Raw genomic sequence first — 20,420 nt, forward strand, 5'->3', positions numbered from 1 at the left:
AGCTCAAGAAGAGCACTGTCCACTGATAACCATTCTTCTCTCATTCAACCATCCCTTTATTCATAGCAACAGTTTGCGCCACTGTTCCAGTTTGTACAGCAGTCTTTGGATTCTTCTTTGATATCTGTGATGTTAGTTATTTTTTGCATTGAGTTCCTTTATTACTGTGTCATAATATCCAATCAGATTGATTGGGCAAGATCGCTCCTTAACAAATTCATGCTGTAATTATAACTGCATTCCTCTCTAGATGATCCTGCATTACTTATTTATCCATTGAATCCATTATTTGCTTTGGGACAGAAGTTCATCTTTTTGGTCTCTAATTACCCATTTCATCCTTTGATCCTCTGTGTCAATTGGAGAAATATTTGTGCAACTCCTGTCAATATGATACCAACTCAGAACCTTGTAATTATAGCTAAAGGTTTATTTACGTCTTCTGCTGATTCTTCAATGTCAAATTATAATTGAATGTGTAATTATATGTGAATAATTATAATTGAATAGATCCCATTGGTCTCTAGCACCTTGTTTATTTTTAGCTTCAATTTCACTCTTCCACTTTCTTTATAGTTACTACAAAAGTCATTAATTTCCAGTTATAACTTACTGTACTTCTAGTATACCCATCCCTATAAACTTTGTTGCAAGTGAATGTGGATGCTAAAAATAATTAACTTGTCAGAAACCTGGACAGGATCATTAACAGTTATGCAGCTCATATCTAGCGAGCTAATGTGATTCACCATTCACTTATGGTGTTAACATATGCAAAGAATTCCTTTTTACTTTTCTTTTTCATTCTTAGCCAAAAACACTTCTCATTATCTGCCTTATCTTGCCTGACCAACTTAGTTACTTGATTGTTGACTTCGTACTTGCAGGTTTCTGTAACCTGTGCTGATTTATGGATGTAATTCCTCATCTCCTATTACTAGGAACTATTCTCATCAGTTCATCTGACATCTACTTAGCTCTAAATTTTGAACACTGGCTTCCTTCTAATTGGTAGAAAAAGTTTAGTAGTGTCTGCAATTACTTCCTTGAACCTTTCCCATTTAGAATTTACAGTTGGTAACATTATCAGTTGGTTCCACTGAACAGAATTTAAAAAATGTCTACAACCACTGTACATCCCACATAAATATATTATCACTGCCATTTGTGGTATCTTTATCAGAAAACAATTATCTAATAAATCAGAAAAGTCTTGCTACTGTATGAGTGATCAATCTTCAAGATCCAGTCAATATCTGGAAAGTTAGTCTCAATTATAAGACATTCTGATTTACTGGCTCAATCATTTTTGTGTAGCTAATCATCATACTAACCATGGCCTTTTTTCCTGTAACTTGCCCCCATATTTTTGTTTTCTCAGTGCTTTTGTTACACCAAATGGCCTTAATATTGCACTGGCAACCCCATGTCAACTGGATGCACTGCCTTAGATTTTAAGCAGGAACCGCAGAGAGGAAGTTGTTCTAGCTTGCCTCTGCATAGAACACAGTCATCTTACACATGCATTTCTGCTGAGGGCAGATGACTGTCCTATGCGTGAGAACTGTGGCACCATTTTAAGTATTCGTCACATTTTAACCAAGTGCCCACTTTTTAGACATGAACGTGATTTATATTTTGCCGCCTTTAGTCATCTGGCTGAGCCTTATAGACTCACTCAGATTTTATCCGATAATGACCATGTGTCTGTCTGCTGTTTTTAGCTATTTAAAATCATTAAACATTTTTACTTGTATTTAAAATGTACCTTTTATTGTTATTTCTTTGTTGATATATGTTTATACCTTTTATACCTACATTATTATATATCTTGACATGGTGGCCTAACTAATTAGGTCACTGAATGCTTAATTTTTGTATATAACCGGGTTTTGGTGCATTATAGCCTTAGATGCTAATGTGCCAATAAAATCCAAACCAAACCAATCATTAGATTTTAAATAATTTTTAACCAAGAGCATAATTCCTGGTCTTGCTTGCCCTTTCTATGTACATTGTGTTCCGTTTTCAAATTCTGCATCTCTTATGTCTGAGTGGCATCATGTTTCTTATAACACTGCTCTCTCTGCATTTGATGGCTTAACCAGTATTTCAGGACTGCAGCTACTGTTAATCTGTCTCCCCAGGCTAGCAGTTTTCAAAACCATCTAACACTTCCTTGATATTATCAGTAAATATTTTTATGCCCCATTTATTTAAGTGTATCCCATTCCTGTAAAAATATTCTCCTGTTAATGATGGCGAAACGCTCACTTTTGGAAATGCTTGTCTTAAGAATGCAATCTAATAAATTCCTATTGTATGAATGCACAGGAAGTTATGGACTGAATGTTTTGCTGATTCTCATCTTTTTTTCAAGAGGTGAACTAGAAAAGAAAATGGAAGAAAACTTATTGTTGAGTTGTTAACTGATTAAGTTTTAATTTAGAGCTGTGTAATGTTTATTTAAGTGAATTCAAGGTGCCTTCTCTGAGGAGTTCTGATAAAGGGATGGAGAACACAAAACTAAGAGCTTTGAGACTGATGGGTTTCTTTAAGCACTTGGTGCCAATGAAGGAAATTATAGATGAGTACCTGAATGCAGAGTGAAAGTCAAAGTCGTTCTTGTTGCATCAAATGATTTCCACTGCTCTTCATTGTCTGCTCTTGGGGTTAGGGTGCAGTCAATTCTAGATTTCTTTTTGAGGAGGAGGATGACTCCAGGAAGCCATAGCCCTTAAACTATAGTTTTATCAATGTTTATCTGAAAAAGGAGTGTAGTGTCAAAGTTTGACCTGGAACCAATTATCATTTATAACATGGAAGTCTAATATCCATTGTTTCCTTATCTGTTGCATTTTTAAGGAACTAATTAATGATAGTTATCATTGGCCGTCCATCGGCAGAATTAAGTTTCGTTTCATGGAAAATAACATCTAAAAAACATTTTTTTTTAATTTTCAAATTATTCATTAAAAATATAACAGTTCATAAAAACAGTTAATATATTTATAGAAAAGATATGCAAAAATCCAAGGGTGCTAGCTAAAAGTTTCTCTTTTAGATAGATTCCTTCAACAAAGTCTTGTTCACTTTTAGCTGCAATAACTTCTCTACTTACATTCAGTATGTATTGTAATCCTTTAGTAAAAGATCAAGTATTGTTATTATGCTAAAAAAAAAAAAAAAAAAAAAAAAGTTCTGTTTATACTCCAGCATGACCACATAAATAAGTTTAAAGTTATTCATTTTTATGATGAATACAATCATTACCATATTTAGCGGTCAGTATGGGCTGGACTGGTAAACTCAGACATACGTTCTACTACACCCCTATGCTGAACACTTAACTATGTACTCTAAGCACAATTCAGAAAAAATCAAAAACATTTTGGGAACTGTCAGATCTTGCACCACACTTTTTGTTAAAATTTGTGCCACTACTACTGGGTTAATCTTGTAATCAGACAATCTCTTCATCTATCATGTATGATATTCATCATCATCATCATCATCAGCCATTTTCAATCCACTGCAGGATGAAGGCCTCTCCAGCAACTTTCCAGTTCCTTCTGTTTTGAGCACTGGCCATCCATTTACTACTCAAAAACTCATGAATTTCATCTATCCATCTCCGCCTTTGTCTTCCAGGTTTTCTTCTAGCTCCTCTTGGGTACCATTCTGTTATTTTCTTAGTCCATCTGTCATCATGTCTTCGATCTATGTGTCCTGCCCAAGACCATTTTAGTTCTTTAGTTTTGATAAGAATGTCCTTTACTTGTGTTTGCTGCCTAATCCATGTGTTTCTCTTCTTATCTAACAGTCTGATTCCCAATATAATTCGTTCCATTCTTCGCTGTGTAGTTCTTAGCTTCTCTTCCATTCTTTTGGTGAGTGCCCAAGTTTCACTTCCATAAGTCATGGTGGGGAGTATACATTGATTCATTATTTTACGTTTCAGACAAACTGGGATATTGCTCTTCAGTATGTGACTATATTTCCTGAATGCTATCCATCCAAAATTTATTCTTCTCTTGACTTCCAGCCATTTATCATTATTACAGCTAATAACTTGTCCCAGATAAGTATATGACTCCACCTTTTCAATTACTGCTCCTTCAATCATTATTTCCCTTTCTGTGGCATACTTGTTCATCATTACTTTTGTTTTAGCCATATTCATCTTTAGTCCAAAATCCTTACTAACTGTGCATAACTGATTAAGATTTTCCTCTAATTCTTTGGGATCGTGGCTTATGACCACAATGTCATCTGCAAATCGTAAATGGTTTAGGTACTCTCCATTCACATTGACTCCTTTCTGCGACCAGTCTAATCTTCTGAAAGCTTCCTCAAGGGCAGCAGTAAACAGCTTCGGAGATATTGTGTCTCCTTGTCGAACTCCTTTCTTGATTTTAAATTTGCTACTGTCTTTGTCTAGTCTAATAAAGGATGTAGTACTCTCATATATTTTCTTCAAAATCATAATATATGGAGTATCTATGCTATTACCCCATGTCATTATCAGACTTAATCTCCTTGCCGTAAATAGCCCTAGCACCTTACAGCTTCCCAGATTGGCTTGATGGTGTGAAGACATGCTTGATCATATTTGGGCTGACCATGGTCCGTCACTTTGCTTATTGGAGGCTTGAAGTGGTGAAACCCATGTTTAGTCTCTAGAGCAAAGTTTCCGGCATCCCCCCCCCATACTTCTCTTTCAACCCATGCACGGTACTAAGTACTATAGGTTTTGATACCTTTTCGTGTTTGGGGTTTCCATTAAAAAAAAGAGAAAAAAAAAAAAGTTAGCATGCACCACAGCTAAGGTAGTTGAAGGTTTAAACTTGTATGCTGTCACCAAAAATGCACAGTGCATTCAGAACTGTGGTGCTGAAAATTATTGATTTAATATTATCATATTTATTTTAAAATATCCTCTGCATATTAAGAAATAAAATTTAATTTAAATGAAGCTAGTTTTGATTTAAGTTAAAATAGATCCTCTACTCAGATTTATGTTTTTCATGTGTTTATACATTGCATATGTGTTGTGTATACAATGGCATTTTTTAATATTTTGCCATATAGCAAAACAGAGCAGAGTGAAAATCCCACAGCTGTAATACAAGCTCTTAAATATTATGCTCATTCAATAAAAAAGAAGCCAGGAGAAGCAAAATATTTGGCTACTACAGAGACAGTTGATGAAGAATCAGAAGAAATAGAAAATGAGCTATCAGGTAGGTTATGAATGTGATTTTTTTTGTTTTTTGTAATTCTTTTACTAAATGTCGGAATGATAAAATTGTCAAATGTTTACATCTTTGTGGGGTTTACACTAGGTATGCCCAACACACAGGGTGAACACAGTCTGTTTCTTCTTATTGTATGATGCACAGCCATGTAGGCAGTTTACATGGATTTAATTCCATCCTAAACTGTCATCCTTTATCCACCCCTTAGTTTCACAATACATGTATGGCTGCTCAAGACGGAATGAGGAATAAAGGAATTCATCCCGAAAGAATGCCAACCGGGCTAGCCGAGTGGGTAAAGTACCTGCCCGGCAACCCAAAGGTCGCGTATTCGATTCCCGCCTCGGGCTTGGATCAAAGTACTGCAAAAACCTTGGGAGGTGCAATATGGCCACAGAAGCCAATGTGCCAACAACTACCAAATCAAAATCAATCCCGAAAGAATAATTTTATGGTCATGAACTGTGCACACATTAGGTTCTGAAAATTTAAAACAGTAGGCTACCAAGAAAAAGAGAAATATGAATCATACAGTTATCTCAATTTTTATTCTCTTAATGATGACACACGATTGAGAATGCCCATCAGAGAGAGAGAGAGAGAGAGAGAGAGTCTCCATTGGAAAAGAGGTTGTTGTTGTTTGGTTTTTAGGAGCATTAGCAACTAAGGCCATATTGCTCCGGGGATATGCAGTGGTCATTCCCTGACCTTTCCGCATCCTCCGTATTTGGTGGTCATGGGCTCGAACCCCTGTCTAATCAAGAAGTGTGTGCTGCGCACTGCTGCTCCTGCCCACCTGGCTACAGAGGCGCCACGGAAAAGAGGTCAAGTTGTGATTTGAGATAACTAGAGGACCACTAATTAACTGTGTACTTTGAGTTGGTGAGGAAAAGATCAATAGTGTTGTTTACGTGGTTAGGGTTGTCTGGTACTGTAGTAGGGAACTGAAAAAGTTGTTTATGGCTAGGTCCAAGTGACCAAAAACTTAAGCCTGCTGGAATTGTGATCATTAAAATCATCAAGAAAAATGGCTTTACTGTTAGGAAAGTTAGATTGCAGAAGAGTGTTTCAGAGAAAGAAAGTCCTACGTTCTGAGTGATTTGTAAGGTTAGTGGAATGATAGAGGTAACTGATAAATTTGAAAGAATGGGGTAAAGAGATTTTAAGATAGAGGAGATCAGAGAAAGTACTTGGAACAAATGAGACGAATATTTTTTGAAGGAAACAAAATATTTAAAATTTGCCCAAAAAATAAGTGGGGCTTGACTGACTGAATGTAAATTTGGATGTCATTAAGATTGGATTCAAGACCACATATATAGGTAAAATTAATTAGTAATTTTTTGGGAAGGTTAGATCTTTTCATAGATAAGTTTCTTAGTTTGATTATTCATGATGCATTGATTTAGATGAGGTAAAAGTTCTGTGGTGGGGACATTGACTGCCAGATGTACTTGTTTGCCTATTTGTTTGCAAGAAAATGTCAGAATTACAGATGCAAGTTCATAAGAACAGTTAATATATTTATAGAAAAGACATGCAAAAATCCAAGGGTGTTAGCTAAAAGTTTGATTAACTCTTTTGCTAATTTTTTAATATAATTAGATAATTCCTTCAGTACAAAGTGTCTTGTTCACTTTTAGCTGAAGTTCACAATAATTTCATTTCTAGCTTCCATTCAGTTATTATGCAATCATTTAACTCCCAGTTAGAATTAGATAAATATCTGCTATCCCCAGCTCTGAAAATATCTTCACCTATGAATATAGATACAAAATGTTTATTCAATTTGTCATTGTTATATTCATTGGCATGTGTTAATGAGTCTGTACAGGATCTTCAGTAGTTATGCTGTTCATATCAAGTGGACCAGTGTAATTCAGCCCTTTTCTTCTAATTCCCTGCTGCTTTTGTTGCATTGTTATCCAAAGACCTTATAGCATATGTAGATTTCCTCCCCCCACAAGTAACTTGATTACAGAGTGATTTGTACTTACAGTAGGATTCTGTGTCCCCTGATAATTTATAATCATCTCATATTTTTCTTCTGTGCCAATAAACTTGTCAGTTAATCTAATACCCATTTTGATCTAAATTTTGAACAGCATCTCTTAGCATTTGATAAAATGCTTAGTAGTATCTACTACATGCCGACCGGGCTAGCCGGGTGGGTAAAGTGCCTGCCTGGCAACCCAAAGGTTGCGGGATCGAAATCCCGCCTCGGGCTTGGATCAAAGTACTGCAAAAACCTTGGAAGGTGCATTATGGCCACAGAAGCCGATGCGCCAACAACTACAAAAAAAAAAAAAAGTAGTATCTACAATTACCTCTCTGGTCCTACATTTTGCCCCACCTAAAAAAAAAAAATCACCTCTGTGAAAACAAAACCCCATTCCTGTAAAAGGATAAGATTGACACTATTATCACTGCCACCTATTGATTCTGTTACTTGAATATTCCTAATACGTGTCAAATCTCTGCTGATATTCAAATCAAGAATATTGCTTTCTCTGGTAATAATTTCTCTCTATCCCTCCCTCCCTCCCTCCCTCCCTCCCTCCCTCCCTAATGTATCACAGCATAATTATAAAACTCTAATCATGGCAGAATTAACCAACCCCAAGAAGATGCAGTGCTTACTTTGGCTTGGCAAGCTACAATCCTACTGCTGTTATGTATACATTTTGAACACTGTCTGAAAAGAAGCCGCCTTATCACTGTAATTAAATTATTAGTCTGTGAGGTCTGTTCCCCCCCCCCCCCGCATTCTCAGAAAAATTCTATCCCATGAGCCTTGCTCAGTCTTCATGTTAGGGCTGAATTGATCGACAGAGCTCATATTATGAACTTCCTCCTCCTGTCATTCCTGCGTTAAAATCCAGACACTTTCAAATTCAGCCCTGGCACTTGTTGCTTTTCTCAGCATCATCTTATACTTATGGTGGGGAGTGTCCCCTAGATTGCGTATGATTAACATCATTAATACTATTTACAACAATGTCACCCTCTGTGCTCTTAAAAGATAATTGTTCTACAGTATTACTAATATTTGCTTCTGGTTACTCATATGCCTTGGTCCTATTCTTCAATAAAGGTAGGTAGGGCTATGAGTCAACAGTTATACAGGTACTCCCCGACTTACGCAATACTCAACTTCGTAAATTCGACTTTATGTAAGTTTTTGCCGGCCAGTGTAAACTTAAAAAAAAAAAATCATGGAAACGCATTTTGCATCCCATAGAAATAAATGGGGGTATTGTGAAAACATTGCATTGTGAACCCAGTAACACATTGTGTTTTTTTTGGTAATTCATTCCAAGACCTCAGAAGTTGAAATTTTTGCTATATAACTAAGCTATTTATCGCTCTAGAAGGTCATTTTTATAATGGACACTACCCTTTCATTGTTCTCATATGTTCCATTATAAGAATCAATTTTTAATAGCTTTGTTGATATTTTTCTAAAGAACATTTCTGGAGATCACGACCCTAAAACAATTTGCCCTTTCTGGTTTATTGGGCTTTTCCGTTAGTGTAATCTATTATAAACAGGTAGTAAACTTGATCTTATTGCATTTGCGATAATCCTGATAACTGGAATTGTGTGGGTTTTTACATTATTATGGTGAAATGTGTTCCACTTCACTGAAATCTTCAGTCATATAAAAAACATAAATACATTTTCAGAATCTTCTCTTCATTTCTATTTACAGTACTTATTACAATAATGAAAGAACAAAGGACTGCGCATATAAAAGAACATGTTAAAGAATTAGCGCAGTTAAGATCAACAGTGATCACAAAACAGTGTTCAGATGCTATATGGAAGGTGGAAAAGCTGTTAATAATATGGATGGAAAATCAAATTCAGAAGCAATTTCCCCTAAGTCTAATTAAGGAAAAGTACAGCAAACCCCAAGTCAAGTTCGTGGCAAGCAATAGATGGTTTGATAGGTTCAAGCATCACGCTGGTTTCCACAACGTTAAAGTATAAGTTGAAGTTGCCAGTGCAAATTCTGCAGCAGCAGAGAAATTTTGTGATGTGTTGGGAAAAACCCCTTCTAAATTTCCACAGCCCTCAACCTCTGCAGTGGCATGCTTATCAGCTGGAGATTTTTTTTTTTTTTTGTAATTTTATAATTTTGAAATTTTTGTAATTGCACAAATTTGTAATCTTTCCTACGCACGAGATTAAAAAAAAATTGAATAAATAATTCTGTTTGCATGTTCATCGAACATTTCTTTTTTGCTTCAATCAAATTCAGCAAGCATAGTTGTGAGTGCTGCATAAGCATTTAGGGAAATTCCAACTTATGTAAAACTCAACTTATGCCGAGTTCCGCAGAACTCAACCCCTACATAAGTCGGGGAGTGTCTGTAGTTAAGTTGTAAACTCCTCTTAAATTGTCATGTTCAAATTGTGACCCAAGTATCAGAGTTTCCGTATGCTCCTGATATTCCTGTGATGTCTAATTGTATTACAGTAAATATTAAAATTTGTATTAGCCATTGTTAAATTTGTATTAGCCATTATTAAAATGAAATAATGATATAAGGAAGTGAATTATTCTTCATTGGTTAAAAAAAATAAATGAAAACTCTTGTATTGTTTCCTCATGAAGAAGTGCCTAGACAGTATTTTACAAAACATTCTTCGTTCACCCTTGCGGGCAACTTCCAATATTCCATTACATTGGAATAAGTTATTGTGGCTGTATATAGAATATGAACAGAAATTTGTATCATATTATTCCTTAATGCACTATTCCACCATTCCTCATTTAAAGGTCTTTGTTAATGAAAGTTAGTGGATCTTAGGCAGAGGGAGTAGGTTTTTTCCCCTTTGAGGTATTTTGCAGTTTGCCCAGCTACCCCTATATGCAAGTCAACCTGAGAACACATGCACACACTAGATGCATGAAACTACAGCAGGCCAGGTTTCAGTAAATCTGTCCTAATAATACAGATGAATGTAGCTTGGATTGGAAAATACTGGAACAGTGAGTAGATAGCATCCTTCCCAGAATAGCACATGTGTTGGAGCTGTCCTATATACACACACATACCTCATGATTTTAAACATGTTAAGTGGTAACTTTTAGCAGAATGTTGTTGACTGATAGGAGCAGTCGTGATTAACACAAAGTTAGAACACAACAGTTCATAACCCATTGTGCGCTTCAAATTTCACTGGTGGTAATCCATTGTGCACTTCAAATTTCACTCTTAAAAATTATGAGTGTGAAGATTCTTCATCTGATTATGTGGGTCATCATCCAAAGGAATATACATACCATATTTGCCAGAGGAAAATATGTACTCATTTTTGGAGGAGAATTTTGGAAAAAATATTTTATTGCATATATTGGAAATACAATTTCATATGTGAAGGTATCATTTTCTCAGAAGAATACCAAAATCTCTTTCAGCTGCCCTGTTTTCATGCTTTGGATAATTTGATGCCTTCATTTTGAAGCCAACGGTGTATGAAAAAAACCTTGTGTCTTGTACCTATTTCATCAAGACTACAAATTTATAACAAATTAAAACTACTGTATTGCAAGAACCACTGAAACAAGATATTAAAAAGATGTCTAAACAGAAGGGATTACTGATTCTCAACAGTTATGGATAAAGTCACTCAAATGAATACTAATACCAGTAATTTGGACTGACTGCACTGTTTATTGTTGCACATATAGATCTTAGCTGGAAGAAGCAGAACAGGTGAGGGAGGGCAGGGGGTCGGTAGTTGGTACCTCATATATTGAATGTAAGGCAGAGCTATGTGGTAATTCCATGTGTCCTTTTCAGAGAAAGGTTTCTAGAAGAAAGTAGAATTTTTATTTATTTATTATTATTATTATTATTATATATATTTTTTATTTTTATGGAAATAAAAGATGAGTTTTAGTGAGATGTGCAAGATGTCATTCGAACGTGCTAAGCAGTTACCAGGAATGGGTAACCTTTTTCTACAGTGTTCTGCATATGTTGAAAAGTGCATCAGATGCTACCTATGGGTATATCCATAAGTTACCAGAATCAGTACCTCAAAAAACAAAAAGCCTAGGGCTTCCGTACGGATCATATGGCTAATACTAACTACTCTTCCCCCACCACTGATCCATGCCACCAAATGTTTTCACTAACTGCATAAAGGAATTACTGTATATGCTAAGCACTTGTAAAATAAATAAATAAATAAATAGACAATTTTACCTGTAGAAAATAAATTTAATATAGGTTAATGAATAAATGTTTGCCCCTACAGAATCAGTATCATGAGGAGGTCACCAATGTCTTACAGAAAAAATTAATGCTTTTAAAAATGTGATAAATATGAATTTTGATTTTTATCACATTGAAATCCAGTTTATTATAATTTTTATAATAAAAGTGGAATTTAAACTGTATATTAATTTCTGGTCCCCCCCCCCCATAAGAGCTGAACATGGAGTGCCACAGGGTAAGTCACCCCTGTGATATACAGTCTGATCTTAAAAAAAAAAAAAAAAAAAAAATCGCTGCATATCTAGTATACATTCAAGCCAAAAGATGCAGAGGAATTTTAGGCAACATTTTCTAGGGGAGAAGTGTCCTATGGTCTTTCAAATATGGTAATTTGTGTTATTACTTTAAAGATAATAATTTTGAATACATGGTAATTGATGCTTTTATTGCTTTATTTTTTTTAGTGGGTTCAGATAGAAATGCATGCTCTAGTACAACACGTAAACCGGTTGAAGTCAAACCCATATTAAATGTGCAAGAAGAAACTCAGAAACAAAATGTAAGTACCCTTTTCTGTGTTTATTAACTCATTGATATATAATTATCATTAAGTGCCAGATTTACACTCTTAACTAGGTTTATGTAAAATTTCATTATAGTAATGACTTCCAGACCATTAATAAATCATTTTATTTTTTATATATATATTTTTTTTTAATGTGAGCAGAATTATAGAAATAATTACACATCATCCCTTGAAGGATGAAATGAGGCCTTCGGACTAAAAGTTATACAGTACTTGCTGCTTTAAATATTCATAAGAAACTCATCAATTTTCAGCATCCAAATCTGTTATATCCAGTGAGTATACAGTTTACAATTATAGTAGCCTTAGACTATGACCTTTTTGTTCACTATTTTCCACCATGCTGTTCTGTTTCCTATTAAACCTTTAGCCTTAGCTTGAACAAGCCCCCCCTTCCTCTTTCTCTAATGTTTGTTTTTCACTAGTGATTGATCTTCCTTTTGTTCAGTTATTTCTGTTTCTTATTGCAATATTTATTTCCATTTGTAAACTTCTAACTTCATTAAAGGCTGCTCATAGATACAATAAAACCACAAATTTGGGCTCTTTTTTTTTATATGTATATATATTTTATTTATGCAGAATGGAGATTTTCCTAAATGAGAATTTAATGAACAATCTGAACTGCATAAAAAAATGCATACAGAATGCAGAGTGATGAGTACACTGTTCCTGGGCAAAACTCCTGCCAGTTATAGAACAAAATTACCTCTCATCTTACTCTTGCTCTGTTATCTTTCATTCTATTTTCTTTTCCATTCCATTTATAATTTCATCTGTCTTGCTTATTTTCTAATAAAACTTCTTTTAAAAATTTGTTTTGCAGATTCCATAAATACCATGAAATCTTCCTTTGTTTTAACTATTTGAATCTCAGAACCTCTACCAGTATTGTTATACTTGGAGTACCACATTTCAACTCAGTCCTTAGTCCACATACTCTTCACAATCATATAAAATATGCACCCATGTTTCCACATCTCTACAAACATTTTATTCTCTGTTGCTCTAAACTTGTTCAATTTTCAAAGAAAGATCCATAAGAAACAAACTATACAAGTCCTGTTTTTAAAGGTTCCTTACTTGAAAAATTACTACTGATAATAAGATTAAGATTATTACTTTTTTTTGTTGCCTCTCTAACCTATTGGTGTAGAAGGCAGTCAACCAGCAAATCAAAAAAAATTTTTTTTTTTTTTTTTTTTTTTTTTTATGTGAACCCCAAACATGAGAGGTATTAGAACCTATAGTACTTAGTACCGTGCTTGGGTTGGAGGTTGAGAAGACGAAAGAAGAAGATATTTGTTGACATTGGACTTGAACGTCTGTAGATTGTAATTTTCAGGAAATACATATGAAGGAAGTTGGTTCTGTGGGTTTGAAGTTGGACAGTAAATGGATGTTGGCTGGTGGCGGCACGTGTTCGGACTGTTTTGAAAGAGAGAGAGCAGGAATTATAGAAGCTAATTCAGAAGAACAGTGCCCATGGAAGTATCTGTAGAAGAGACATGCAGCAGAAACAGTACGTCTATGAGAAAGCGAGTGGAGAGACTCTGTTAGAGATGAATCATTAATTAACCTAACTGCCCTCTTCTGAATGGAATCAAGAAGCTTGAGAGAGGTTTTGGGGCACCACCCCAGATGTGGGAACAATATTCCATGGCAGGGCGGATTTGCGATTTATACAGAGTGAGCAGCTGTTTGGAAGAAAAGTAACGCCGAGAGTGAAAGAGAAAACCAAGTTTTTTAGATGCAGAGGAAGCAATGTTTGTAATGTGCTTGTGCCAAGAGAGATTAGAAGTCAGGGTAATCGCCAAAAGAGATATATCATTTTGCCTAGAAATCGGAGTGTCACTAAAGATAAGCATAGGAGCAGAAGAATCCTTTTTTGCGAGATATAAGACAAGACTGAGTTTTAGAAGGGTTGAAATCAACTAAGTTGTCTTTGCCCCACTGGAGAATTACCTGAATATCGGCATTTAAGGAATTGGTAGCAGATTTTCGAGAAGTTGAAGCTGATGGAGCAGGACAAGGTTTCTCAAAACGGAAAGTGGAATGCAATGTGCAAAACTGTCATCAGCAAAACTATGGATAGCATTTTCAGTCAATCGAAGAAGGTCATTAATATACAAGAGGAATAGAGTGGGGGAAAGAACTGAACCTTTGGGGACACCGGCATTAGTGGAGAAGTTAGAAGACAGAGAGCCATCTACCATCACCCTCAGTGAGCGATCAGAGAGAAAACTGGATAACCAATTACTAAAAACAGTTGGCAAACCATAAGATGGAAGCTTGTTTAGAAGACCTTTATGCCAAACACTATAAAAATACTTTGAGATGTCAAGAGCAACTACCTGTGTTTCACCTAACCTTTCCATTGAATTAGTCCATAAACGGGTAACATAAGCCAGAATATCACCAGTGGATCGACACTGACTGAATCCATACTGGCGATCGTTGATCAGGCGGAAGGTTTCTAGGTAGTTTAAGAGTTGCCGGTTAATTGATTTCTCCATTACTTTAGAAAGAGTAGAAGTAATTGCAATGGGACAATAATTGGATGGGAGGGATTTGTCACCCTTTTTAGGAACTGGCTGGATATGAGCAAATTTTAAAGCAGAAGGAAAAACACCTTTGGAATAAGAAAGTGAAAAAAGGCGGCAAAGAATAGGAGTAAGTTCAGGAGCACAGATTTTGAGAACAAGTGGAGAAATACCATCAGGACCTGGAGCTTTCTTAGCATCAAGATTCATCAAAATCCTTCTGATATCCTTTTGACGGAAGACCACAGGAGGCATTGAATGGAGCGTGTTGGGAATGGTGGGAGGTGTTTTACCAAGATCATTAATACATGAGCTGGAAGAAAAATGGGATGCTAGCAGGTCAGCTTTATCCTTGGCTGAAGTGATAATAGAACCATCTGGTTTGGACAGAGGCGGGAGCAGAGATGGGCAGAAGTTGCAGCCAATAGCTTTGGCAAGAGACCAGAATACTCGGATACCATTAGGGCAAGAAGCAAGTTTTCTACTCTTCGCCTGTTCAAACTCTAGTTTGGACTGATTAATAACTGCTTTACAATTGTTGCGAGCTTTGGTGTAGGCAGAAAATGAAAGAATTAGAAACAATTAGGCAGAAAACTGAAGAATTAGAAAAAAGCAAATTACGATATGCAACATTCTTCTCTTGAACAGCCTTAGCACATTTATTGAAAAACCAAGGTTTAGATAAAGGACGAGATTTTAAAGTAGAGTGTGGGATAAAGGATTGCATTCCTGCAAGAATAATTTCATTGACACGATCTGAACAAACGTTGACATCAGAAGTTTTCAAACAGTAATCTGACCAAGGAAAAGAAGTCTCGCAGGTCATCCCATTTTGCATTCTTGTAATGCCAAACAACACGAGGTTGGGAATAGCCATGAGATAAAGGTTCCATTGGAGAAGAGACAATCACCAAGTTGTGATCTGAAGTGCATAAAGGACCTCTCACTTCAACCGTGTACTTAGAAGGGTTGTTTGTGAGAAAAAGCTGAAGCGTATTGGCTGTATGATTAGGATTGTCCGGAATTCTTGTAGGTAAATGAACAATCTGTGCTAGGTCATTAGTAATTGCAAAAGCCTCAGCATCTCGACCTGTTGGGTCGGTGTGACTGGAAAACGGAAGCCAGCTGGAGTTGTGAACATTAAAATCACCAAGGAAAATTACCTCACTGTTAGCAGAGTTGGACTGGAGAAAGTCAAGTTGCAAAGAGAGAAAGTCAAAGAGCTCCAAGTGATTAGTGGAGTTGGGAGAACGGTAGAGACAACAGATGAATTTGACACAATGAGGTAGAGGGATTTTAAGCCAGAGAAGATCAAAGAGAGGAGATTCCAAATTTCCAAGTCTCTGACAGGGAATATCAGAACGGACATATGCACAAGTACCACCTTTGGGGCGAAAGGAATCGTACAGCGAATAATTTGGGCATCTGAGATGAGCAGTAGTTGAATCAACGGATAACTGAGATTCTGTCAAAAAAAGTACATGGGGTTTGTCAGACTGCAAGTGGAAATGGACATCGTTGAGATTAGAATTGAGACCACGTATATTTGTGAAATGAATTAGGAAGTGCTTCGGAGGTTTAGATCTTTTTGCAGATAAGCTTGCTCTATTATTTTGACAATTCATGGTGTATTCAATAGTAAGAAAAAGTGGGTGGAACATGCTGTATGAAGTAATGAAATTTTTGGATAGGGCATACACGTGGTAAGAATATACCCAGATCCTTGACATAACGTGGCCTCGACAATGCTCCCCGCATACACACTACTCGGACTCCCTCCAGTCACTATCTGGCAGAGTAGAGGTAGCAAGATTATACACTAACTGATCCGGAAGCCTCCTAGAGAGTTACCAATAGGTTCGGTCCGGTGTACTAACTAGCGGCCGGCCTGTGAATATCGTTTTAGAACTGTACCCTCGAAATGTGAGGAATATTGGATCTCGCCACGACGTTCATCATAACCTCAAAAGTCATCAATCATACTGCATGATGGAAGAGATAGGGAAGGGTTGACCGGAATTTAGCTCTAGAGAATAAACATGGGTTCCACCACTTCAAGCCTCCAATAAGCAAAGTGGTGGTATTTCACCGGCTGATGAGAGTCATCTACCACCTAGTACTGCCTGGTAACATAGAGGGGCGCCGTTCCTCCGTGTGGTGTGGGCGCCACACCTGGGTGGTCACCCACCATGTACTTGTGCATAGAAGTTATACCCAGGATTACTAACAGTCGCACCATCGTGAAGGTGCAAGCAGAGGATTTGGCTGTCACAGACCGTCCGGACTTCGCCGAAATTGGGTCCACTTGACTTGAGTGTCACCTGAATATCAGTTCCATCAGCGTTTTAGACTCCCAGGTAACAAGTACAGCTTGTCTGGCATATCTGAGAGAATGTCTGTGACAACCTCATGGACCATGTTCTGCTACTGAGTGAGCTGAGGAGGCAACCCATGAGTTCCAATTGATATCTAGAAGGTTGAAATCTGCCATGATGAAACATTCTAATTTGTTAGTATAGATGGTAGTGGTAAAGGTGTTAGTTGTCTGACGGCTCCAGGAGTTTCCCCTATCTCTGCAGTATAGATGGTAGATGGGATAATATAAATCTTAGCAAGAGTCAGTCTGTGTGATGTCAGGCTACTGTGTGTGCGTGCGCACGCGCCAGTAACAACACTGATACTGCGCAGCATTGAATTGACAAAACTGGAACCCTCCAATGGAGATCAAGTACTACTTTCCCACAAGGAAAGTGGCCAGTTCACACATACTGGACAGTGGTAGAAGCTCCTGATGCTAGTTACAACTTTGGAATTAACAGCCAACTCCTGAATTAGATGGCAATCACAAAAGAACTGGATCCCGGGAATAATTTTGATATTATATACTTGGGTCTTAGAAAGGCTTTTGATACTGTTGCACATGGAAGACTGCTGCACAAATTGGAGCAGTGTGGCATTGGAGGCAAATTGCTGCTATGGATAAAGGGGTGATTGAGGGGGAGAAGACAGAGAGTGGTAATCTGTGGACACTGCTCATCGTGGACTAATGTTATTAGTGGAGTCCCTCAGGGACTCCACTAATAACAGTATTGGGTCCTTTATTGTTCTCTGTATTTATAAATGATATTGATGATGGTATATCAAGCTTATGTCCAAGTTTGCAGACGATACGAAGGTTGGCAGGGTTGTCAAGGATACTACTGACACTATGCTGCTGCAACAGGAGCTGGAAAGGTTGAGCAGATGGGCTGAGAGGTGGCAAATGAAGTTTAACATTGACAATTGTAAAGTACTACATATGGGAAACAGCAACACCAGAGCAACGTATCAACTCTGTGGTACTACACTGACAGTGGTAGAGAATGAAAGGGACCTGGGGGTGGTTGTGCAGGCAGATATGAAGTTCTCTGAGTAGTGCAGATGGGCTGCAAGAGTAGCTCATGGTGTATTGTCAATGATATATAGCAGTTTTTCTAGCAGGGATAAGGAGGTGATTATTCCCTTGTATAAGGCAATGGTCAGGCCGCACCTAGAGTACTGTATACAGGCCTGGAGGCCTCATTTCAAGAAGGATGTAGAGCTGCTGGAACGAGTACAGAGAAGAGCAACAAGATTAGTGAATGGAACAAAGGGGTGCTCTTACGAAGAAAGGCTTAAGTTTTGCAAATTAGTGTCTGGAGACTAGGCACCAGCGAGGAGATCTGATAGAGGTGTATAAAGCCTTGAATGGTTTGAGCATGCTCAATGCTGATGGGATTCTTCCTCTTGCTCAGAATAATCACCTGAGAGGGCATAAGTTCAAATTGAGGAAAGACAGAAGTAGGATAGATGTGCGGAAATTTGTCTTTAGCCAGCGGGTGGTTGGTAGGTGGAACAGACTTCCATCCCTTGTTGTGGAAGTTGATAGTCTAAATAAGTTTAAGGCTCAGCTGGACAGGTATTTCGAACGAACAGAGGGGTGAAGTGGAAGTGGTTATTTTTTATTTATTTTTTTTACTTTATTTTTTTGGCTGATGCTGCATAAGCTTGCTTTCTTGCATCAAATGCCTCTACTAATGCTAATGCTAATTACCTTAACCTCCCATCTGATCAGTGATCACCAGTATGAATTCTGTCGTTGTTGATCTGCTGGTGATATATTGGCTTATGTTACCCGTTTATAGACACATTCAATGGAAAAGTTTGCTGAACCTCAACCAGTTGCTCTTGATGTTTCAAAGCCTTTTGATCATGCCTTCATTATGGATTGCTGATTATTTTTTGTAATTGGTTATCCTTTTTTTTTTTTTTTTTTCTGTCACCCCTCACCCCTAGATGGCGCTCTGTCTTCCAACTTCTCCACTAATGCTAGTGTTTCCCAAGGTTCAGTTCTTTCTCCCACACTCCTCTTGTATATTAATGACCTTCTTCCATTCACTGGAAATCCTATCCATAGTTTTGCTAATGATAGCAGATTGCATTCCACCTTCCACTTTCAGAACCTATGCCTTGCACAAGCAGCTTCAACTTCAGAATGTCCACTACCGATTTCTTAAATGCTGATCTCCAGGTAATTCTGTAATATAACTTAGCACAGATAACTTAGTTAATTTCAATTCTTCTAGAACCCAGTCATGTCTTATATATTGCAAAAAGGATTCTTCTGCTGCTCTTCTTATCGTCGAGGGCACTGGGATTTCTAGGCAATATCACATATCTCTATTGGGTGTTACCCTGACATCTAATTTCTTTTAGCATAGGCACATTACAAATATTGCTTCCTCTGCGTCTAAAAACTGGGTTTTCTCTAACTTGAGAAGTTAGAGAAAACCCAGACATTTGACATTTCTTTTCTCTTGACATTTCTTTTCTTGTAAACAGCTACTTAATCTGTACAAATCTCAAATCTACCCAATCATGTAATATTGTTCCCACATCTGGGGGAACAACATTATGGGTGGTGCTTCCCATAACCTCTGTCAGGTTTCTAGACTCTATTCAAAAGAGGGCAGTTAGGTTAATTTATTAACCCATCTCTTTCAAAATCTCTCCACTATCTGTCTCACAGGTTTCTGTTTCTAATGCATGCCTTTTCTGTAGATACTTATGTGGGGATTGTTCTTCTGAATTGGCTTCTACACTGAGTGGACAGAAATAATGGGATACCTACCTAGTAATGGTAGACCCACCTTCCGCCTGGTGAAGGGCAGTCACGGCGGAGCTTTAAGTACACTAGTTCACGAAAGTGTTTCACGGGTATTTCCATCCATCCATGCTTGCTGCACCGCTGCCCATAATTCTGCCGTCGCATTCCTGGATGGAGGATCCAAAGCTCAAACAGACCTTTCCACAGCACCCCAAAGATGTTCCATAGGATTCATGTCCGGTGAATGGCGAGGTGCCATTCCATGGTGGTAAAATCTGTGGAATGCTCTTCGAGCCATGTTCTAGTCAACGTGGCTCTGTGGGGAGTCATATTGTCCAAGACTCCATTGCCCTGTTGATGCGCAATGACCATGAAGGGATGCAGATGGTCTGCAAGGATAGACACATAATCTGGACCATTCAGAGATGCATCTAGACGTACCAGAGGCCCCAATGTGTGCCAGTTGAACATGCCCCAGACTGTTCCTGACCATCCACCTGCCTGAACAGTTCGGTGTTGACATGACTGGTGCATAGCTTCATGCAGTTTCCGCCAGATATGCACCCTCCCATCCACTCGAAATAACTGGAAATGGGACTCATCAGACCAGGAGACCTGTCTCCAATCATCCAAGGTCCAGTGCCAATGTTCTCTTGCCCAGTTAAGGCGTAGAG

The 20,420-nt window shown here is 37.6% G+C and overlaps 1 protein-coding gene across 1 annotated transcript in view; it reads left to right on the forward strand.

The window, feature by feature from the left end:
• The window catches only part of LOC150085595 (serine/threonine-protein kinase PAK 1-like), a 121,604-nt gene that overhangs the window by 38,774 nt on the left and 62,410 nt on the right, over positions 1-20,420 (forward strand). The window contains exons 3-4 of the mRNA XM_090373379.1: positions 5,092-5,243; positions 11,957-12,051. Of these exons, the coding sequence (XP_090229505.1) occupies positions 5,092-5,243; positions 11,957-12,051 (247 nt within the window). The remainder of the gene's footprint in view (positions 1-5,091; positions 5,244-11,956; positions 12,052-20,420) is intronic.

This window comes from Mastigoproctus giganteus, chromosome 5 (genome assembly GCF_048544385.1).
Source record: "Mastigoproctus giganteus isolate SK-2022 chromosome 5, ASM4854438v1, whole genome shotgun sequence".
NCBI classification, from domain to species: domain Eukaryota; kingdom Metazoa; phylum Arthropoda; class Arachnida; order Uropygi; family Thelyphonidae; genus Mastigoproctus; species Mastigoproctus giganteus.